The sequence below is a fragment of the Oenanthe melanoleuca genome, chromosome 18 (genome assembly GCF_029582105.1).
Source record: "Oenanthe melanoleuca isolate GR-GAL-2019-014 chromosome 18, OMel1.0, whole genome shotgun sequence".
NCBI lineage: Eukaryota > Metazoa > Chordata > Aves > Passeriformes > Muscicapidae > Oenanthe > Oenanthe melanoleuca.
The window spans coordinates 4,742,250-4,765,950 of record NC_079351.1 but is presented as its reverse complement, the minus strand read 5'-3'; the positions used below and the strand labels follow the sequence as shown (position 1 = coordinate 4,765,950).

The 23,701-nt window shown below is 43.0% G+C and overlaps 1 protein-coding gene across 1 annotated transcript; it reads left to right on the top strand.

Moving 5' to 3' along the window:
* Nucleotides 1-1,070: 1,070 nt before the first annotated feature.
* TOM1L1 (target of myb1 like 1 membrane trafficking protein) lies at nt 1,071-23,225 on the top strand. The gene is made up of 15 exons (XM_056505674.1): nt 1,071-1,181; nt 1,267-1,351; nt 3,647-3,725; nt 9,466-9,615; nt 9,884-10,003; nt 11,463-11,564; nt 12,129-12,245; nt 14,656-14,789; nt 17,125-17,185; nt 18,542-18,656; nt 19,398-19,494; nt 19,929-20,007; nt 20,850-20,937; nt 21,206-21,278; nt 22,116-23,225. The coding sequence occupies exons 1-15, from the start codon at nt 1,124-1,126 to the stop codon at nt 22,174-22,176; spliced, it is 1,419 nt and encodes a 472-aa protein (XP_056361649.1). The 5' UTR covers nt 1,071-1,123; the 3' UTR covers nt 22,177-23,225.
* Nucleotides 23,226-23,701: the final 476 nt, after the last annotated feature.

The following is a 23,701-nucleotide window of genomic DNA, read 5'->3' as shown; positions in this document are numbered from 1 at the left end:
CCCATCCCGGAGCAGCACACGGGGCTCTGGGGGTGTTCCTGAGCTTTGTCTCACTAGATCCGTGGGTTCCGCTCTGAAATCCCATCCCGGAGCCGGCTGAGCCACCGCTGCCTTGGAGCAGGGGGCTCGCAGGTTAAACACTGGCCGTGGGGCAGCAAAATGAGCCCGTGGCTGTGTGAGCCGCGGAAATCAGGGATGTTCTGGGTCCGGGCCGGGCTGATCCGTGCGGCTCTGCCGGGCAGGGCTGGGCTGGGCTGGAGCCCCCGGACGGGACAGCCCGAGGCACGGCTGAGCCCGGACCGGGACATCCCTGCCGTGCCCCGGAGAGCCCTGCCCCAGGGTATCCAGGGGAGCCCTGCCCCAGGGTATCCAGGGGAGCCCTACCCCATCCTGCAGTGGGTATCCAGGGGAGCCCTACCCTGTGCTGCAGTGGGTGTCCAGCCCCAGTGGGTGTCCAGCAGAGCCTTACCCCATCCTGGAGTGGGTATCCAGGAGAACCCTACACCCTGCTCCAGTGGGAGCCCGGCCCCAGTGACTATCCAGGAGAACCCTGCCCCATCCTGCAGTGGGTACCCAGGAGGACCCTGCCCCATCCTCCAGTGGGTACCCAGGAGAGCCCTGCCCCATCCTGCAGTGGGTACCCAGGAGAGCCCTGCCCCATCCTGCAGTGGGTACCCAGGAGAGCCCTGCCCCATCCTGCAGTGGGTACCCAGGAGAGCCCTGCCCCATCCTGCAGTGGGTACCCAGGAGAGCCCTGCCCCATCCTGCAGTGGGTACCCAGGAGAGCCCTGCCCCATCCTGCAGTGGGTACCCAGGAGAGCCCTGCACCCTGCTGCAGAGGGAGCCCGGCCCCAGCGGGTGTCCGGGAGAGCCCTGCCCATCCTGCAGTGTGAGCCCAGCCCAGCGGGAGCCCCCAGAGCCCTGCCCCGGGGGATGCCCGGGTGGGAGCCAGCCCCGCGGGGGCGGTGCCGGTGCCGGTGCCGGGCTCAGGTCGGAGGTGCCGGGATCAGAACCTGGAGGCGGCCCCGCCCGAGCGCAGGAAGGGAGCGCCCGGTGGGGCGGAGGGAGCGGCCGGATCCGGCGGGGCCGGGGCCGGAGCCCGCAGAGCGCTGCCCGCCCGGCCATGGCGTTCGCCCGGGCTCCGCGGGACCCGTTCGGCACGGCCGTGGGCAGCCTGGTCGGTGAGTACCGGGGCGGGCCGGCCGCTCCCTCCGCTCCGCTCCGCTCTGCTCCCCGCCGCTCACCCCGCTCCCCTTGGCCTTTCAGAGCGGGCCACGCTCGGGTCGCTGCAGACGGAGGAGTGGGGACAGTTCCTGCACATCTGCGATGTGATCAACGCCTCGGAGGAGGGGTGAGACCGCGGGCAGGGTGGCAGCGGCATCGCCGGGCAGCGCAGCGGCTGCGGAGTGACCCGGCGGGATTAGCGCGGCCAGCTTTGGGTCGGGTCGGGTCGGGTCGGCTCCCAAGGAAAAGCGCTGCCTGTCGCGGGGCTTTTACACACGCTAGAGAAACGGGTGACAAAGGTTTCTCATCTGAGTGCGACGTGGTTTGTACAGCCTGTGCTGCTCGTTAGGCTGAACAGGTATCCCTGCAAACCCACCTGGAAAAAGGCTTTGGGCACTACAGCACTCTTTAAAACGCTTGGCTTTTGCCCTCGAGTTCTGTGCAGTGTGTCTGCCAGGTTGGGATGAAGCACGTGGGATCCATCCCATCCAGGTGTGGGATCCTGTGCCATGGGATCCATCCCATCCAGGTGTGGGATCCTGTCCATGGGATCCATCCCATCCAGCCTGTGCAGGGGGCTCCATCCCATCCAGGTTTGGGATCCTGAGCCATGGGATCCATCCCATCCAGGTGTGGGATCCTGAGCCATGGGATCCATCCCATCCAGATGTGGGATCCTGTGCAGGGGGCTCCATCCCATCCAGGTGTGGGATCCTGAGCCATGGGCTCCATCCCATCCAGGTGTGGGATCCTGTCCATGGGATCCATCCCATCCAGGTGTGCTCCCAGGGCTGAGCTGGGCTCTTGCACTGAACAGCCACATCCAGATCTGCTCAGCCCCTTGCTGCTCTGAGCTTCCTTGTGTCCACCTGTAAAAGGGGAAAAAAGGAAATTTGTTCTCATGTAAGATCAGCTTCAGCCTTGCATTGCAAGGACTCATTCTAGCAGTGGCATATTTTCACACTAGCTGAGGAGTTTTCTCCAGGACAATGAGGTATGGCTTACTTTCTGCACAGGTGGTTTTATTTTCTCTATCAGCTTTTCTTTCCTCTCATTGTTTTGGATTCCACGCTCTCACCCATGGCTCTTAGTGCTTGGAATGTCAGTAATAATGACTTCCTTCTGTTTATTGCCATAAGCAGCAGCACGCTTTGACCCTCAGTGTTAGTTTCTATGTAAAGTTTCCATGCAACAGAGCCTTTTCTTAATAAACTCTTTCCTCTTGTGCACAGCTTAGGCTTGCAGAGGAATTCCTTATAACTTCCTCCTGGGCAGCTACTACAGGATAGTAGGAGCAGCAGAACTGCTGCATCTCATTAGGCAAATGGTTGTTTTAATGCAATATCCAGCTCCTGACCAGAGCATTTCCAGATGCTCCAGCGAGGGAAGCAAGCAGGAGTGGAACTGTAGTTCAGCTCTCTGCTGGGAAGCTACTTCTCCACTCTTGTGCTCCCATCCATCACTTGATGCTCTGCTGATGTGCCTGGGTATGACACATGGTTAAGAAAAATAGAGAAATGTCTTTTTTTTTTTTTTTTTATCATTAAGTATAGCACTTTAAACTAAGAAGTGCAGTTATGGTAAACAGACACTTAATTTCATTGACTTTGAAATGTTTTCAACAAAGATTTCTTGGGGTTTTTTTAAGTGAAACATTGCATTTGGGCCTATTGCTCCATCTTAGATTCTAGAGAGATCCTGAAGAGATGTTAGGACATCTTGTTTATGTTGATCATGAGTGTTGGGCTGGCCCTAATAATTGTACACTGCAGGTAGTGTAATATTAATGAGGCAAAACTGCTTCCCACATGTGATAACCTCGATACCATCTTCCACCCTCTTCCTCCTACACAGATAAAAGATATGGGGTGTATATATAGAAGTGAAAATGGCTGGGTTAGAAATGCCCCAATCTCTGGGCTGGAGTGGGCTGTCCATCCATCCTTGGTAATTACTCAGAGGAGTTAAGTGCATCCTGCAATTATAAGAGTGGAAGTTATCCATGACACCCCTACTCCTGACAGCACTCCCAGGAGAATATTTTCTAATTGCATCATACATGAAAACCACCAGTCAACTCTTGATACATCTGGCAATTGGTATTTTCTTTCACAGCAATAAAAGCTAGATAAGTAACTCTATTGTACAACTGTGAAAAAATATAATTTTGGAGCAGACTCTGCACGAGTCTCTGGAGTAATGCACAGTCTGCAGTAACAAACCTGATTCACTGCTATGTTGCTCTACTTCAGTGCTGAAGAGATTTTGCTGAAATCAATGAGGCAATTGCTCTGGTTTTATGTGGGTGTAAACACAGGGGTGGATTTGGTCCTGTATCTCAGGCTGGTATTTTTGGTTCTTGGCTGAAGTTATGAACTAGAAAACTTCACTGGTAACTTTTCACCTTCATTTCTTGTCACAGGCCTAAAGATGCAGTTAAAGCACTGAAGAAGAAGCTTTCAAAAAACTGTAACCACAAGGAGATCAGACTTACCCTGTCTGTGAGTACAGCTATGTTTATGATAATTAGACACAACGAAGGCAAACAGTCTAAACGATAAGGTGGCATGCAAATTATCCCTGACACAACTCTCCAGGATGTTTTCAGCCTGTTGTTTGTGTGTGCAGCACTGCCACAGTGCAGATCAGATGGTTTGCTGGCATTCCATGGACTCCTGGATGATGCAAATTCTGGTGGGGGAGCTTGTTCTGTGTAAAAGTCAGATAGTTCTTCCCTGCTCCAGAGGCTGTCCTTCTGTGAGAGCCCCACCTGTTTGTGGAGGTTAGGATGTGACATAAAAGCTGCATTTGACCATTCCATTACTCACCTTGTGGTGCTGATCTGAGTCAAGCTAAGCACAGTGTGCAGCATGGTGGAATGTGTGGTATGTGCTTGGTAGAAGGAAGTGTTATCACATATAAATGATAAACTTGAAGGAAAAGGTAACCATGGTGACTCAGGGAGTGAGAGGCAGGGTGAGCTGTGTGAAATTCAGATGTTATGGCTAAAGGTTGGTGTGTCTGGGAATATCCTCACCTGACATAATGTGGCCTGTAGAATCTGCCAATGTTCCTGACTGCCCCAGGCTTTGGGGAGCTGTTGTGATTTCAGTCAAATTAAGATTTACTGAAGTATTCTCTTTGGGAAGTTCTAATACTGCCCTAAGTCCTGAGTTTCTGACTTGAGTTACTCTTGACTACCAATAGTGCAACTGTGGCAACAGTCATATCTTTTGTATTTTAACTTCTTGAAGATTTTAGTCTTTCCTTAATTGGCTTAAAGTATTTTTTTCACCATTTCCTTTTTTGAGGTTTTAGAGGCCTGTCTGCATCACTTTGAGTGCTGTTACTCATGGGTTTGGTATTTGTTATGCAAAATCATTATCCATATCAAGAGTGCTGAGGAGTGATTAAAGAAGATGGGTGATGGATAGTGCCAAATTGTGGGTCACTTAGCAATTGCCCAAGTGTCTGCTGACAAGTTAGAGATGCAGATAATTGTTAAACATGTCAATATAGACCTTCAGCTCACTCTGTTTCTACACTTCCCTGCTTCCTCCTCCACTGTCTGATGAGTCACATTTGAGTGTGTTCTGTGTGTTTGCATAATGGAAGCACTGGGTTTCCAGTGTGCCTGCAATCCCTGTAGCAGGGCTGCACTTGTGTTCTGATTATCTGCCACAGTCTCTGCTGATAACTCAGGGTTAGGTTTGGAAGCTGTTCCTTGGGTATTTACAGTGCAGATATGCCCAAGGTGACATTATAGCTTGGCTTTTGGGTATGTAAAGGTGGGAGAAGGATCCTGTTCCAGGTCTGTGCAAGGAAGAGCTTTACCACCCTGACCTGGAGCTCATTGTATTGCAGGTGGAGCATGCAGCAGGCTCAGCTGGGAGTGCAGTTCCTGTCCTGTTCCAGCCCCTTTCTGTCCTCCCCCACTCCCATGCACACCTGTAACTTGCCTGCCAGGCAGCCACATCCTCTTGGCACAGCTGCTGGGTTTTGTTTGCATATTTCTTCTCCCTGTATTCCTTAATCTTGTTTCCTCTTTTTTTATTTAAATAAGTTCCAGCCTCTTCTCTCTCTCTCTCTCTCTCTTTCTAGTTTAAGTTCTTACAAAAGTTCTTTTATGCTTTTCCCCTCCCACTGCCTCTGGCTTTTTTCCTTTTTTGTTTTATTTTACCAGTACTGCCATAATTTTAGCATGTGTAAAATCTTTCCTTTGATGACCTCATTGCCATGTGTGGCTTTTACCTTTCCCACATCACTCTTCCTATGTGCTGTATCTTCTGTTTTTATCCTCTTAATTGCCTTGATGAAATTGTTCCTGTTTTCCATTTTGAAATGCTTAGATGACAGCAACAATTGATTGCAAATGGAAAAAAAGAAATAATTTTCCTGAAACACAGCCCATCCCTCCCATGCAACTCTCATCTCTTAAAAATTGTTTTCCTCCCAGAGTTTTGCAAAAATAAGGGTTATTTAGTGTCTGTATTTCTTACAGTAAATGTGGTCCTTTAGCTTTTGAGACTCTGCATCGGATTGTCACTCCTACCTACATTAGATGGAACTAAGAAGGATCTACAAATCACATTTCTTCAGAAGTGCACTGTGATCCACTTCTATCTATTCAGCCTTGACATCCTTGAATTTAATATCTCTGATGAAGCTGCTTAAGGAGCCCATTCCCAGAGGACACACACAGAGTGGAGTGTGAAAATCCTAAAGGAAGCAGCTGGACTGCACATGTTAGCCCTGATTCTGCAGCTGAGATGGGTTGAATCTCCTCCTCCTTGCTCTTGGATGGTGCTTTATTTACTTGGAGGAGGAGGGCTGAGTGCCAGCTGGGAGGTGTGCTGGCTGTGCCCTGGCTCCAGGTGCTCTGAGCTGCTGCAGTCATGGGGATGGAGGTGTTTGTGTCAGGATGTGGAGTTGCCTCATGCCCAGCCTTTGATAACACTGAGAGATCAGGGCTGGCACTGGAGCTTGAGCAATCAGAGCATTAGAGCTGCAGGCAGGAATCAAACAGACTCTGTGTGTGTTACTTGAATTTTTGCTGCTGGTATGCTTTAGATACATAAATTCTGATTATGTAATGAGTCCTGATCTGTTCTGCTGCCTGCATAGCTCTCCCTTGGTTTTGTAAAGCAGTGCCCCAGTTCTGATACCTGGGAGGTCTTAGGAGCTGAACAGCACATGGGAAAACTGCTTATTGAATGTGTCCCTCTCACTCCTGCATTCAAAGCAGTGGGCAGATATTTAAAATTAAATTACTGTTTCACCTCTATATTACATTGTTGGAAAATATTTTAAAGGAAGTCATTTTCCCAGAGAAATTGTGTTTGCTCCATCCCTGGAAATGTTCAAGTCCAGGTTGGATTTGGCTCTTAGCAACCTTATCTGGTGAATGGCAGGGGAATTGGAACTAGTTGGTCTTGAATGTTCCTTCCAACATAAGCCATTCAATAATTGCCTAGAATTAAATTTTCATATTAAGAATATTTCCACTTTTCTTTTTAGTTGTGTGTAATTTTTCTGATGCAGAAAAAATTTAGCATGGCACATGTGGCCTTCAGATTTTAGTTTGTTAAATTAACCTTTCACAAAGCAGAGGATGTAAAACACATAAGCATGGGAGAGTCCTCCAGCTCCTCAATTAAAAGAGTGCTACTCTGTTTTATCCTACTTTATTGGATATGTTGACAAAGGAGAAAAGAAGAGGGCATTGAGTGTGAGCAAAAGAAATCCAAATCTCAGTGTTTGAAATGTGAAATCTCAAAAACTCAAGACTTCTGAGAATTGAGTGTGTTTGAAATGCTGAACCTTAGTGAAGTGCAGCCAGCCCCTGCACTGTAATTGGTGAGTGGCAGCTCAAAGAGCTGCTCACACCAGTTTGGATTAAATGCTGGCCTTGGGAACAGCATCTTGCAGCTCCAAACCTCAGCTGGGCAGGCATCAGGATGTGTTCAGGGTGATCCTGGAGATGGATTAATGGCTTGTTCCCCTTGAGTCAGAAATGTGAAGAAGCAAACTGTTCCTCCAAGTGTCCCTCACCAGCTGCACCCATTGCTCAGCCTGATGGCCCAAACAAGGCTGCTGGTGTGGAGTGAAATGTTCAGTGTTTCAGGGATGTTTTGGGTGTTCCAGAGTCCTGAGGTCTGGGTGAGGTCTCTGTTGATAAGGAACATAGCTGACTTTCTGCTGTACTCACCAGCTTCTCCCATTTTTTGTTCCTGCTTCACAGTTTGGCTTCACCTCTCTCTAGATGCCTTTTATCATTTTAGTTCTGGGGTTCAGTCCTGTAAAGCAGAGCCCTTGGATTGCACAGTTTGCTCAGTGCAGATCTCTGGGATCAGCTATCCTGGAACACAGCAGCTCTGTCAGTTCCAACACTTCATTGACAGGAAGTTTAATGGTTTGATTGGAGTTAATTTGCCAGTTTTTTTATTAAAACATGTTTCTGTTGAGTTTCCATTGTGCTGTATGGGGCAGTGGTTGGCTTGGCCAGCTTGGATCTGTTTCTCCAGTGGAAGTGCTTGGGACTATGAAATCCTGTTTGCACAGGATTACCCATATTCAAATTCTAATGAAAAGTGTTATTAGCATGAAAGTGGCTTGTTCATGAATAGTCCAGTTAAAAATAATTGAGTCAAATTCTTCTTATACCAGCTTAGTTTTACCCTGAGTGAGTGGGCTGGGCTGGCATAATTGAGTGGAGGATCCAGAGCCTTAGTTCTGTTCTTTCATTCAGTGGGTAAATACTCATTCCCTTAAGTAGGGAATTAATAATAGAGAGTAGTATAAGAAGTTTCCCATGCACTGGGTTGAAAGCATTTTACACAAAGCATCTTTGAAGTACTGCACAGGCAAATGATTTGGCTTATTAGCATGTACTTCATGTACTCTCTATGAAAAGTAGTGTTTTGAGCCAAGATGTTTTTTATAATTATCTTTCAGTAAGCTTTTTGCACAGCAGTCTGTCAGTGTCTCTTTGTTCTACCCTGTTTTCATTTTGGCAATTTATTTTCTTCTGGTCTCCAACCTGTTCTCCTGTAAGTTCCTGATCACACTGAGAGAAAACTCCCTGAGTCTTGGGGCTAGAAAATGAGTTACTAAAATTATTTCACTTAGTCAAATGTAGTCTGCTCTGAATAGGAAAGTGTACTTAACCTACTTTTATCACTATATCATCCCTTTCAATACATGTATCCTTTTGAGAATATGTCCTGTCTGTTACATGATTCAGGGGAAGTTCTGTCTCAAAACACATGAAATTTTGTAGCCTTTTGTTAATATCAGCCCTTTTCTTTCAACTATCTATCTTCCCCCTTATGTTGAGAGGGAAAGTGAAGCTACCATTGAAGAGAAAGAAGCACAAGAATAACCATTTTTCTTGTGTGGGTCATCATCCACCTGCAGATTTGGGGCAGGCAAGATGAGTTCTGTTCCTGATTCTGCTCCTGATATGATTGACCCCACTTTCCTGTCAAGTCCCAGGTGATTGAGATGGAATGGCAGTTTTTGACATCTCTTCTGCAAAATGGGAATTGTAATCAGCCAGCTCCAGATGCACAGGGCAGAAGTGTTGTGTCCTTCTCACACCCTGCTGAGTTTGGCAGGGCAGGCATGGTGCTTGCAGGGATCCTGCTCTAAGCACTTGGAGCAGGGCTTTGGAATTGCCTTCATGAGGATGAGTCTGACATCTGGAACATTTCAGCTCATCTGTTTCAAATCAATGTGACCTTTGAAACACATGGAGAAATGGTGCTCCAAGCTGGTGAATTTGTTCTTTCCTATTTTATCATTACTCTCTCACTTACAGGGCAGACTAGAGGACAGGCATTCAGTAATCTGATTTTCTTCTCTTGCAGAGTTCTTCAGAGTCTGTCAGACTTATGTGCTAGGCAGTGAATTAATTCTATTGCTGAACCTGTTCAAGTAATTTTTTTAAGATATGGGTACCATGTGTTCAGTAAATTCTGTGACATAGAAAGAAGTGTGGCCATGCTTCTCTCTTAAAAACAGTGTCACTCTGGCTGGCACAGGAGTAACAGGGCACACAGGGAGCTGCTGTTCCCTGAGTGACCCCATCAGGCATCCTAGTAAGCTGTTATCTGTTCATATCCATTCCTACTCTTCCCTCTAACTCCTTGAAACAAATTAAACAAAAAAAAGCAAAAGCCATCAGGCTGTGGGGTTTTTCCCTCCTGTTCTTTGTGTAACAGAAGTTTTTTGTGTGTGCAGCTGCTTGAGATGTGCATGGAGAACTGTGGCCCAAGGTTCCAGTCTTTAGTTGTGAAGAAGGATTTCTGCAAAGACAAGCTGGTGAAACTGCTGAACCCGAGATTCAACCTTCCCATTGACATGCAGGAGAAAATCCTGACCTTTATCATGGTGAGTCTGGAGTCAGCTGTGAGTGTCCACAGTGCCTCTGCCATGTGGTAAATGTTTAACTGGGCAAGCTGTTTAAATCCTGGGAACCTCTTCTGAAAACAGACCTGACCTTTGGAGCTGTTGTGGTTGCTGTTGCACTAAATGGAATTATCCAGGGTGGGAGAAGGGAATGAGCCTGTCTTTAGGACCACACATTTTAAAAGCATTTTTCTGACCCACTGACTGACCATTTCTGTGGCTGTTACTGTCCCTGATATTTCAAAACCAGGTTTGGGCACGAGGTTTTCAAGGGATGGTGGATGTGAGTGAAGTAAAAGAAGTTTACCTAGAATTGCTGAAGAAAGGAGTGGAGTTTCCATCCTCTGACACCAGCAGTGGTGGATCTAAGGTGAGGATATACAAGGACACTTCAGAATTAGGTGTGTTCATTTTATGAGACACAGAAGGCGTGATTGATCTGTTTTTTTTTTATTTATTTAAATGCTCCAGGGCAGAATATGACCAAACTACTTAAGCACGTGAGCAGGAATCAGTTTCAGTTATAACAGCTAAGGTAACAACAAAGAGACCTGACCTATATATTAGTTTATTTCATTTCCAAGTACAGATTCATGGATGTGTTCTCAGAAATGAAGCATCTCTGTCTTGAGACTTTCAAGATCTGCACATGCTATTTATTTCAAAATAAATGAGTGCTCAGTGCTCCAAACTTGTCAGCTTCTGAAAACCTCAACAAAAATGAGTAATATTTTCACAAAAACACGTACTGTTAAGAGTATGAGCATCATATGTCTTTAAGATTAAATGGAGGGATGTAAAAATCTATAAGAAAAGATTATTGTCTGCATGTCTCTCCAGCTTTGCACAGTAAGTGTTATTTAAGTCTGTGTCATAGGTAGTATTGTGTGGCGTTTAGGACATTAAATATAAGTATGATTTGAGCATTGTACAGCAGCTGAATGCCATTCTTTCTAGATTTCTTTTTTTTTTTTTTAGAAGAAGAATTTTCACAGGAGCTTTGGGCAGTGTGAAAGCCATCCAGCACTGCATGGCATCTTGCAGTTACAGAATTAGATGTCTATAATCAGTGCAGGCAGGAATAATTCAGATTTATCCTGAGTTTGATCTGCTTCTTGAATAGTGGAGTGCACAAAAGCTTATGTGTTTAAAGTTGTTTGAACAAGCTGTGTGAAGAATGCTCTCAAGAGATACTAATTTTTTCCTTTAGTTAATACATTAGAGATTATTTTGTCTACCTCATGTACTTGCCAGATAGAATCAGTGGCAAACCTTCTGTTTGTCTCAGCAGACCTGAACGCAGTTTTCACTCAGTCTCCAGAAAGTGAAGGGTTAGTGGTGTGTAGTGCAGGCTAGGGTTTATATTTTAATTTTTTTAGCAGCCAGTTCAGATGCAATGCAGGTGAAGCTTTCTCAGACTCTTCCTCTTTTTCAGTCCAGACACCCAGACTCAGCCCTTCTGCTGCTTCCAAATGTGATCACATTCCAAACTGTCCTTCATTGCAAACTTGCACTGGCACTCTGGGAAGGACTCTGCTCTTAGATGGTTTAATTATTCCTTGCTAACCTTCTTGAGCCATTCCCACTTTATCCTGTGATGGAACTTACTTGCAAACCCCTTTAAAGACACTTGATTTCCAGGCCTCATCTCATTACAAAATAGCCATTAGCTTTGTTTTTGTAAATAGGACTTGCTCAACAAATTCCCTGGGAGCACTGATTGTGAGGAAGCTCCTGCCCAGTTGTGTAGCCTGGGAGATGTTCCTCTCTCAGCAGATGCCTGCTGCAATTTTGTTTAACCCATCTCTGTTTTTTTTGTGTTTTCACAGATTTCCCTCTGTGCAAAGCCATCCCCATCCTCTGCCAGTCCTGCCAAACGTTCCTTCCTGCCTCTTCCCACGGGCCCCACGCTGCTGCTGACCCCAGAGCAGGTGCAGCACTGCAGGTTTTGGGGAGGGTGGGTCCCCAAAATGTGCTGTGGATGTGTCACTTGAGCAGCCTGGCTGCCACTGCAGGGACCCTCAGTTTCCAGGGTGTAGCTCTGCCTCCTGCTCTTCAGTTTGTGGAGTTACTGCTTGAGTGTGTGGATATCTAATCACATCTTACAGTGCTCTTATGCAGAGTGAGAAAAGCTTGTTCAGAGATAAGTGAGAGAGCCAAACTTACTTGCACATAAGGCTTGTGTGAAGAGGTTGTTGTAAAAATCAGGAAGGAAAGGACAGTTCTCTTCCATTCCTGTTTGCCCTGTCTGTAGCTAAAAGGAGGAGCAGTAGCATCAGTGAGAGGGATTAACTGTAAGGAAAACAAGTAGTGCTATCAGGCTTGGATCTTAATTAGAGTGCACATTTAAAACTGAGCTAATTCCATTCATTTCCATGGCGTGTTACCAGAGTAAAATAATTCTTATTAAGTTTATATTATACCTAATGGAAAAGAAAGAATTATTCTGCTTGCTCTGTTCACCTACACAATATTCTCCTGTTGAATTCCAACAGATTGGGAAACTGTACAGTGAGCTGGATATGGCAAAAATGAATGTGAGAGTCATGTCATCAATACTGAAAGATAATGTTCCTGGCTCTGAAAATCCAGATGACATGAATCTGTTACAGGTACGTGATAATTCATTGATGGGGTTATTGGTTTGGTTATAGTTGCTTTTTGAAGTGTTATATCTTGTCTTTTAACGTCTGGATTCAGATTGACAAGTGGAACCCAACAACAGGTTTCTGTCTCTTGTTTTGCTCATATTTCTTTCATCTCCTTCACCTTCCCTTGACATCTCGATAGTCAGGAAAGGACAATACAGCTTGCAATGCAAATTTAAGCTCTAGGGAATTCCAGTGGCAAAGGAATTTCCTAATGGAGCGTTCTCTGTTGGGCATGTTGTGTCAAACAGCCCCGAGAACATTCCAGCAGGAGAAGGATGATGACACAGTGTCCTCTCACATCCGTCCTGCAGTCTGCAGAGCTCTCTTTGTTGCCACAGTCCCTTGGAGGCAGGCTGAGGCCAGTGAAGAATATGAAGCATTGGCTTTGTGTGTGTGACCTCAAAGGCTGGGAGCTTGCTGTGCTGCACAGGAATTCGTGTGCTCATAAAGTGTAGCCTGAAGGAAGTGAATTGCAATAGTCCAGTGATGCCACAGTGAACCTGTTCATGCTCCTTCTGTGACATTATGTGCTTATGCTGTATTTTCCAGTTTAGAAATTAAAAGTGCAGTGTTACTTTAGCACTGCAATAGTGACCTATGTTAATGGAAGCTTTTCAGTTTCATGTTGTTTGTGAGAACTTAGAAAGCTTTTACCACATCCTTCTGTTTCTAGCCTTACCTCCAAACTGTTACAATGAGGAAGCAGATTTGGCAGTTTTGCAGCATTAAGTGATTTAAAGAACTTATCTAACTTTTGCCAGCCTTGGTGCACTTCTCCTGCCCAGTGTAGAAATGTTCCTGTGCAGCAAACCCTTACTGGGTGCTGTTGAGAATACACTGGTTAATTATTCTTGTCCAGTCCATGACACAGTTGGGAAACAGAAAAAGTTTGTCTTTTATTTCCTGTCTCCTGCTCCTGCTTTTGTATGTGGGTGCCCAGATTCAGCTGCCCACAGTAACCCAGTGGATTCCTATTGACACTCCCAGTAATAAAATTGTTGGCAAAAGGCTGAGAACAGGGTGTGGAGTTATCATATGTGGGAGAGTGAATGAAAACTCATTCCTTTCACTGTTGTTCTTTCTGTTCTTTTTCCCCTGTGCACAGAGTGGTGTAAAACATCAGGTCAGGCCAGCCTGTTCCTTGAACAATACTTAATATTCTCTTTTTGTTTGTGGCACTACCTGGATTACTTGGTTTGGACATTTGTTGCCACAGAACAAAATCCTTTATTAAAAGAGCTTCTTGTTTAGACTTTGAGTGAGTTGGAGATATTGATTTTAGTCCTTCAGATTATCTGGAGTCCCTCAATAAAAACTGCAACAAGGTGAACTTGATCAGTGTTTACAGTTCTTTATCTTCATTAAAGTGGCCAGGCTCCTCTGCTTCCCCACCCTGTTTTGGACAAGGCTTAAAATACTATATTTCACTGGAAATAATGTGCTGTACTTAAAGAATAGTTCAGGATCAGCCAAGAAGAGTGACAAACTTTTGTACTGGATGGTAAATACACATAGTAAACAGATAGTGGATGGATGTGCAGGAATGTGGGTCCCCATCAATGAATATTAAAGAAATTTATGAATAGTAGTGTGCAAGCAGAGTCATTTCCCTCCTACTTTTTTTGTTTTGTTTCTTTAAGCAGAGCCAGCCTTCATTTGCAAATGCAGTGTGAAGCAGAAAAAATGTTGGCTGAGTTTAAGTTCCTGTTGCTAAAGAATTTGTTTCTTTGAACATGCAAAATCTGCAGAGGGGAATAATATAAACAGTCTGTCTTCCACTTCACCTGGCAATATTGCAAAATTCTGCATAATAAACTCTCATAACTCTCCTATGTGCTGATTCTCTAAGGTTTGTGTTACTTTCTCAAAAACCCATAGATTAAGTTTATCCAGACTTACCCACATAAATGAATAATTGGAGTTTGAGATTGTCACAGAGCACTTCTGACCTTTAGACTAATATTGTCTTTTCTTCAAGCAGACATTGGACAGGATTACAGCCAAGTATCCTGCTGAGTTTAATCAGCTTCAAGCAGGATCAAATCACATTTGGCTCTACTTCACCCAGAGGGGTCTTTGTTATTTTGCAGTTTGTAATTTAGGCTTTAGAGACATGTGTGTCTTTGGAATGAAGGTGTGTTGGGAGGTAGGGGTTGTGTAGGAGTGAGGTGGGAATTGTGACCCTGCATTGCAGAGATCAGGGACATGGGCATTGTTCTATTTGCAGTGCTTGGTACCTGTGTGGTTTGTGTAAAGTGGTTTGTGTAAATTAAGGAATTTACCTGTGATCTTGCCATTCTTCTCCAGCACTGACACATTGAAAAACCACAGTTAGGATTTTAGATTTTTTTCCTTCCCTTTCCTTGGGCAGAAATTGTACAAGACCTGTCGGATGATGCAGGAGAGGATCATGGAGTTGTTGGTGACAGTGGAGAATGAAGATGTGATTGTTGAGCTAATACAAGTAAATGAAGATCTGAATAATGTCCTCCTGGGGCATGAAAGGTAAGTGCAGGGCCTCTCTCCTCACATTTGGAATCCTGCCTGAATAAATGCATTTAATGGAGAGATAGTCCCTGTGCCTAGTGTTGATCCTCCTCACAGTTTTTATCAGATTTTATCCTTAAATTCAGAAAATAAATATGATTGCAAAAAGAGAAAAATATGTATTTTCTGCCTCCTAAACACTTCAGAAATGGTTCAGGAAAGTAATTAGGAAACATTAGGGTGGTGTAAAGTGAGCTAACAGCATGGACAGGAAATCAGATGGAGGCACACAAAAATAATTTGGAATTTGACATCCCTTTTTGCCAGAGTCCAGTGAGTTTGTTAACAGCTGCTACAAATCCTTTGGTGCTGGTGCTTATATCTGTTAAGTGTCTGTGCTTCCAGGAAAGAATACTTGTCCTCCTTTCTGAACAATTTTGACAGCTTTACTGAAGGCATTGGCCATGGAGCAGCCTTCTGCCTCATTGCACACTTAGGAGAGTTGCTTGCTGTTCTCAGCTGGATTGAAACATACTGTTCTGCTTGTCTTACAGCAGAAAATGTTTCTTTCTTTCACACATGAAAGCACAGCAGTACTGCTGTTGACATCCTGGGTATTTGTCTGTTATGGCACTCGTAGCATGACTGGATGCTGGCAAAACTGAAATTAGTTTTCAACTTAAAATTCCAGTGTTGTTCCCCAAAGTATCACAGGAGAATATTCATGAAGAGTGATCTGATTTAATAGGAGATACCCTTCCCTCTTAAGAAATTGGTCTCGTCCATGGCTAAAAAGTGTTCTGGGAATCATTATTCATCAAGTACAGTTGTTCTTTATTAAATTTAGCAAATTTATATAATTTAGTCATCTTTTCTTCTTAATCCTCTTCTGAGTGCTGCACTGAAATTATCACTAATTCTTCTAAGTGTCAGGCATAAACTTTGGGCCTAATCATGACAATATTTTCATTTACTCTTTAAATCTTGTCTACTGTAGTGTTGGTGGATTTTACAATAGCTATCTTGAAAGAACTGTGTGCTCACTTCTTTCTTTAGGAGGTTTTTCCTTTTAATAAGCAAAAAATAAATTTTATTCAGTTTTTGTGAAAATCCACTGAAATCAGATACAGGCCTACATTTTGTTACATGTGATGAGTACTGACTGGTGAGGCTGAGAACCCCAAACTGTGAACAGGAGCTTGTGGATATAATTCAGCAGATTCCTCACTAAAGGTGATGGAAAGAGTGATTAATTTGGACAGAAAACTACTGTATTCTAGTAATGTAATGCTATGGTTTGTGTGGTACAGGTCTTCCTGAGTGCAGATACAGTGCACTTCAGAGTGGATAAGTATGAAAATGGTTAATTAAATAGAAATCTGGTTAATTTTGTGTTCCTTGGATCTCCCTCTGAACAATGAGGTGTAAAGGGAAAACTGATTTTGATGAGCTGCATCTGTTTCACAGTGTGTGTTGTTGGAGGATGAGTTGGGCTGCATTTTCTATTTCTGGTTATTAATGCAGAATCCAAATTAAATCCAGAGCAATCTCCACTGTGCAACCACCAGCTCGTGTGTAACAGTGCCTCCCTCTAGTGTCTCTGCAGCTGCTTGGTTCTTCCTGGATTTCACATAGATACTTTCTGCTGTACAGTTGGGAAGGTTTTTTCCTGCTGTTTCTTCATGCACCTGTGCCCTTTTTCTGGGTCTCCCTAGTACAATGACTCTGAATAGCAAATGCAGTTGGATAAACTGTCCATACATAAACTCAGGGCTCCTGGTGCTAAAACACAGTGACCTTCTGCATGCTCAATGTCACCTGTGTGGTCTGCTCTGGACCCACAGTAGCACTGTTACCACTCCTAGAACACACATATTTATGCAGGTAGATTTTTTTGTTGTTTTTTCCATTTAAACAAAATTCTTGCCAAGGCCTGCAGTAATGAGAAGGCTGTGTGCCAGAATAGGTGTGTGCTTTGTCCTGGAGGGCACGAGGGAATGCCCAGAGCTCTGAGGACAGCAGGCTTCAGCTGGGTCTGATCAGAAGGAGCTGGGTTTGGCACAGTGGATGTTCACAGGTGTGAACAGGGACAAACCACTGTCAGGGGAGCCTTGGTTTTGTTTAGGAAGAAGCAGATGCTGCCTCCAGATGGGCCAGGAACAAACCTGGAGTTGTGTAGGAGGTGCCAGGACCACAGCCCTGGAATGGAGTCAGTGCCCCAGGGCAGCACCTGCAGTGCTTGCTGGTGCTTCTGGAGTCTTTGGAGAAGCAAAAGTTGGTTATAACTGGTGTCATATTCTGAAGCACATCACAGGAATGTAAGAACTGACATTGAACTCTGCACCTCCAACAGGTTCTCACGGAACAGAGTTCGTTTCCTGGAGAACCAGAGGATACAGCGTGAGCAGGAGGAGGTAATTAGGGATGAGCTCCTGAGTGCAGGGCTGCACACATTCCTTTGGCTCTTCCTTGTGAAAAACACCCTTCTGGTGCATGCAGAATTTTATTCTCTAGTTGAGAGGCACAGGAGGCAACAGACTGACACTATTCTTTCTGAATTTTCTAAAGTCTCACTTGCAGAATTTCATGCAAATTTACGTAACTAAAGTAACAAATAATGTCAAATGTAAGAGGGAAGCTTGGGCATGAAAAATGAGGGAGAGATCTATTCAAATGCTGGTTTATTGCCTTTCCAGCTAAGCACAATTATCTGCCATGCAAAAAATGAGAAACCATAGGTTCTTTTCATTTGTTTCTTGTTAATGATCTAGAGACTGAAATATTGCTGCACTTTGAGACTTCACTTCCATTGATTTTTTTTTCCTGAGTCAAAGCTTTCACTGAATTGTGGATAATGGCTTATAGCATATCTTTAATGACTGGCCTTTATTGATTGATAATTATGGTTGTTAATTATATTGCCCAAAGTAGTTTTGCACATTTTTCACCTTCTTCTAAGCCATAATTGTGCAGTCATCTAGGACTGGACATGAAAATGCATTGTGAATGCTGAAATATTGCTGACAATTATTAAAAAAAGGGTGGAGAATGGTTTTGTTTTCCTTGAAATGCCATTATTACTACACTCTTATGTAGGTGGAAGGTTTTGCTGGATGGATGCACTGTTGGGTTAGGTAAAAATTCAAATGGTGCAGTCTGTGCATTTTTATATTGTTAAGGAGACTCTGAGTTTAAAATGCATCTTCTTTTTATTTTCATCTGGTGTTACCAAAACTGTAGATTCCAGCTTGTGGTTTTATTAAACCTTTGGCTGGTTCCAACACATTCACAGGAGAAAGGAAAGGAATTATTTTCTATATCCTAGGAAAGGTTTTGTGGTTTTGAATTTTTTTTCTACCCAAAATGAGACTGGAAAAAAATCAATCTCCTAAGTACATATCAAATCTCATTAACCCAAGTAAATAGCATGAAAAGAATTGCACAGGATCAATCAGAAGGTAAATACCAAACCTGTCTCTAAACAAGTTCAGAATGGCTTTATAGAATCAAGTTCTATTTTCTTCTTCAGATTTGGTTTTCTTTATTTTTTGAAATTGATCTTTTCTGAAATGCATATTTTATTTAATTGGCTACATTTCATGCACACAGTCTTGATCTTCTCTTATACTTACCAATTTTTAATACTAAGATTTTTAAAGTTTATATTTTGTGAAAACAGCAATTTGCTTCAAACTAAGCAAGCTCCTTAAAAAAACAAGACAAAACACCAGGAAAAAACCCAAGTAACTTACTCTTTTTTAAATGTTAAGCTGTACAGGAAACAGCCATCTGCTCCCTCAAGTGATCTCCTTGGCCTCTCCATAGATTCTCCATCTTCTGTGTCTGCAGTGGTGCAAAGTCACCCTGCAGTGTCTCCTCCAGGAAGTAAGTGCTGAATGCCCCTTCCCCTCTGATTCCCTAAAACAAACCCACAAGAGCTTAGTGGAGGAATCAAGCAGTTCCTTGTAAGAAAGAAAACTAAGTTACTCCTTAAGGATGTTCCTTAAATTTTCTTAAAAGGAGAATTGAAATTTGTTCATAGGAACAAAACTGTAAGGTATTATAAGGTTGCCCGTAATTTTTTTGCAATAATCTTTTTTCTCAATAATCTTTTTTTCCCTTTTACATAGATTTGAGCAGTAGAACTTGCTCTGTTTTCTACTGAAGTGAGGCCTGTAAAACACTCTTTTTCTGTAGACTTGGCAGGAAGAAGCAGGAGTTTTTTCAGAAGTGTTAGAAAGACTTGGCTTCAGGTACCCTGAATTACTGTTTGCAGAAGCCCCTCCTTTACCTGCTTTAGGGAAGTCCATATACTAAAGCTAAAGGTGTAAATGTCCCCCTGGAAATAAATCCCTAGAATTTCATTTTAATCCTCTGCAAATAGTGACAAGTGTTTTAAGTGGTATCTTATCATGTAGAGCTCTGCTGATCCTCTAAGTATAAATCTCCTGGATCTAAGACTTCAGAGTCATTAAAACTTTGCCTTTCATGTGATAAACAGCAATTCATTTCAGACTCTTTATAGGCCTTCCAAACAAAACTTTACTCTTTCAGTATTCAAAGTACAAGCAGCTACTTTTGCATAATAATGTTTAAATTGCCATTAATTATCTCTCTGAATTTCAGATGGCCTATCTGCACAGCCTGAAGATAAAACAAGACCTCATCCATCAATTTACCCACAGCTGGATTCAGCAGCTCCTACAAAAGCTCATCAATCCCCGTGAGCAGTTTCTTATGAAGGAATGGGAATGGGTAACAGATCCTTAGTGCTCAGTAATTCATCTAATGAACATAGGAAGCTCTGAGGACACAGATTTACTGCTTTTACACATTAGTCCAGGAAAACAAGTGAAAATTACATCTGTGCTAGACATTGTTTGAGAGGGTTCAAAATACACTTATGCTGCATCACTATTTTGTCATAAATGTACCTGACTTTCATCAGGGAAAGGGAGAAACATGAAACAGGTCAGTAAAAGAGTTCAAGACAGGAGAGGTGTCCTTATAATTCCTGTGCATGGGACACTGGTCCCTCTGCCCATTCTGCTCTCAGTTGTGACACACAGGAAAGACAGACAGCCAAAACACTAATGGAACAATCAGAATGAACAATTTTGATAGTTTCTTTACATTCCATGTATTGCTCTCTCCTAGATTTGCAGCTGAAGCACAAAGCAATAGTTTAAGCAGCCCAGCTGGACACACATACAGCAATGTGAACATGTACAGCAATGTGAGTAATACTCATGTTCAGGGTGATCATTCTTGTCTGGCAGCTGTCAAATGGGAACTTCTGGATTTCCCCCAACTGCTGTCCCAGTGTGATGCAAAGATCTCTTCTGGGGCCTTGCTCCATACCCCAGGGAACATTCAACTTGGTAACCAGGTCAGCTTTCCTCTTCTGCTCCCACAGAAGGAAGCCTGTTTCCTTGGGTCCAGCACAATCCCAGGGGAATTTGCAGAAGGCATTTGCTCTATTATTTGTGTTTAATTTGTTGCTGTGCAAGCAAACTGAGATCTCCTCCTGTTGCTGTGATGTTACTCTGGTATACTTTCTATCTCAAATAAGATATTAAAAACAAACATACCAAAAAACCCCAAAACCTCAAAGCTCCCACAGAAACACATCCCACCAAAAAAATATCTTGAACCCCAAGTACAGTGCAGGACAAGTGTCATGCTGCAGAGAAACACCCATTACAGTAGGAATGGAAAGAATCTGAAGGGATTTTGAGGTAATGTTATGAAGGCAGTCTGAAATAGAAAACATGAGAAGCAGCTCCCAAACCAACATGCACAGTTCTTATTTTAAACTGCAAATAAAAGCAGATGTTTCAATCTGTGGGGTAGAACAAATCACACAGAAGTAAATTATACTCATGTGCTATAGAGCACTAAATGTTGCTTTGAAGGTTGTGTGGAGAATGAAGATTAATTGGGTTGCTAACTGTTGGCCTTGGAATTTTACCTGCAGTAGTCAGAGAGTTTAAAGATAAGTCAGCAGTTATGTAAGTTAAGTCAAACCAGTTCTCATAGAACTATCTGTTTATGCATTGCTTTGCTTGCTGTCCTTAGCTGGCAACTCTTTTAAGCCCAGTGCCTCTGAACCCAATAAATCTGCAGGCTGGACAGACTGTGCCTTCAAATGGACCATCCCCAGCAGGTAACAAATACTGCAAATCACCTCTTCTATGTTTCACTTTCTTGTTAGAACTTAAGGCTTTACATAATGGCTGACAGTGACTAGGAACAGCAACAAACATTGACAAAGTCCTATTGCCCATGGATTCTGTCTGTCCATTTTAGCATGGGAAGCAGCTGAATCCATAGCAGATAATGTGCTGCTTTCAGGAAGACACAAAAAACATGCAGTAATCATGCTTTTCAGTCTCTCTGAAATCTGGATGTCTCTACCTGTTTTTATTCTTCAGCTACATCAAAGAACAAGTCACAGTCACCTCATTACTATGACATAATGGAATTCGATCCCTTGGCTCCCACTGAGTAAGTAACTTTTAAAATAAAATTTTAAAATTCTGAGGTACCAAAGGCAAAATGGCTTTTTGTTCTGAGAGGGAAAAACAGACCACTCTACTTTAACTGACCAACTGCATCATTGATGTAAAGACAGTGGCTGCATTTTGTATGTTTTCTTCCAATATTTCTGGCACAATTAAGGAATAAACTGTAGTGTGCTCATTAACTGGCATCTGTAAAAATGGAGGAGTAATGCTGTATCAAAATTACTAAAATCTTATCCAGTGATACAGAAAGTTGAAGAAAATATGGTTAGGGTCCTTCTGGAGAAAGTTGATTGAACTTCAGCACAGGTAGTTCTGGAAAAAGGTAACCAAAGAAATTCATGGTCATAGAAATTGTGTTTTTTAAAGAATGTTTTTCTACTGCATATGGAAAATAATTTAATTTAAATATTAACTACAAAAGGGAATGGATACTGTCTCTCTCCAGAAGGCCAGCCAAAAGAAATTGAGCTATCTATACAAAATTTATTTCTAAGGAGCTACTGTATTTTGAGGTAGGGAAATCTCAACAAAGCTTCCTTTTTTTTTTTTCTTTTTTTTAAATTGGTACAATAATTGCACAGTGGTGCACTTGCCATTTGTTTTGCAGTCCTGTTCCCAAACTTGTTTGATCAAAAGTGACAGTGTCCAGAGGTTCCTCACTAAATGTACAATCAGACAGTCAGAGCAGGGTTGGCTCTTTGTTTCCATGGGAACCTGGGCATCCTGCAAGGGAAGCTACACTGTAAACTTGGGGCAGGATTTCCCTGGTGCCTTGTGGCAAAATGATGTAGGAGTCACCCTGCTCCTTCTCTTTCAGAGCTATTTATGAAGACATTGATGCTGTGCTGAAGACAGAAGTTAAAAAGAGCACAGACTGAAGGTGGAGGTGGAATCCTTTCCTGAACACTCTCTGGTGCTGGTCCTGTGCAGTGCTTCCTGTAACTACAAGTGAATAACTGAAGAGGTTTTGCATTTTGACACAGTAATTAGTGTTGGAGTACTAAGCTGTGTGCAAGTTGAAGAGTTACTTGGCTCCACACCTTGGCAATTTGTCCTAAATATTCAGCTGTGTGTTCTTCAAGGTCACTTGCATGGTTATTTTAATTTTGGGGGCCTGTAAAATGTGACTTCCAAATTCACCTGTGTATGAAGTAACACCTGACATCTGGCACAAGTCAAAAAAAAAGACATTACATTCACAGAAACTGCAGAAACCAATTTCTCTTTTGCCCTCACTGCTGTCTATGTTTATCTCCCTAGAAATCTACAAGGGAGTTTTGGGATACAAATTTTTTTCTAAAATTGCCCTCTTGATAGATGTCTGAAGACATGCAGTGTTACTTTCCTACATCCTTAATAGAGATTTCCCTTTTTAATTTTCTTCCTAAAACCCCACAATTAGTTGGATTTTTGTCTTGGGAAGAACCTAAGCTGGGACACTAAGTGCTGTCATCCATAATTAACAGAACAGGAAAAAAACCTGCTTGTTCCTATGTTGTTGTTGTTGCTTTTATTTACTCAGTAAATACTGGAGGGGGATCAATTGTTTCTTTCAATGTTCCTGCCCTGCAGAGATTATTCTGGTGAAGGAAAAATTAATCATCTACAATGCAGATGAGCAATAGTTACACATTTATTTTAATTAAGTTGTTCAATCCTGTTAGTAACTGTTTTATCTTTCAGTAAGTGCCTTATCTATTTTAATGCTGAATGTAAACTCTGCACTTTAATGGGTATAGTTCTCTGAACTTATAGCTGATACAAAGTTGAGAACTTAGTTCATGTTCATACCAGATAAGCTAAGTTTTTGTGAAATAACTGCATTTTAAACACACCTTATGTTAACTGTGTAAGGGACAAGAAATTCTCAGCTGCTTTTGCAATTTTTGTAGCATAAATTCCAAATAAAAGCAAATGCTTACTGAGAAGTAAACGCTCATTGCTTCCGAGTTTTTTCTCTATTTGTGTATTCCCTGAAACATAAATGTAGGTAGCACTGGAAGTACTTTAGTGTGAATCTGTGCAGTTTGCTGCAGGACCATTAGAACTTGCTTCTATCCAAAACACAACCTTGAAGGAGTCTGGGCATTTTGTAAATTTTGAGGTGAAAGGCAAGTTGCTTTACTCTCTTTTTTTTTTGTAAATTTGCAGTGGTCTGGACAGCAGCCTGAAAACAGCTGAAAATAGGACTTGAGGTGGATTGATTTTTTAATCTAATTTTTTCCCTACAGCTGTGTTGTATTGGCAGACCCTCCCAGTGAAGGGTAGCAAATCAAACTGGGCTGTTCCAGTGTAATCCAGAATGGGTGATTGCTGACAGAACCCCTCTGTGTTTAAAGCAGCACAGTGGTCACAGAGATGTGGAAGGGAATTGGCCAATTACCAAGGTTAGAGCCTGTGTTA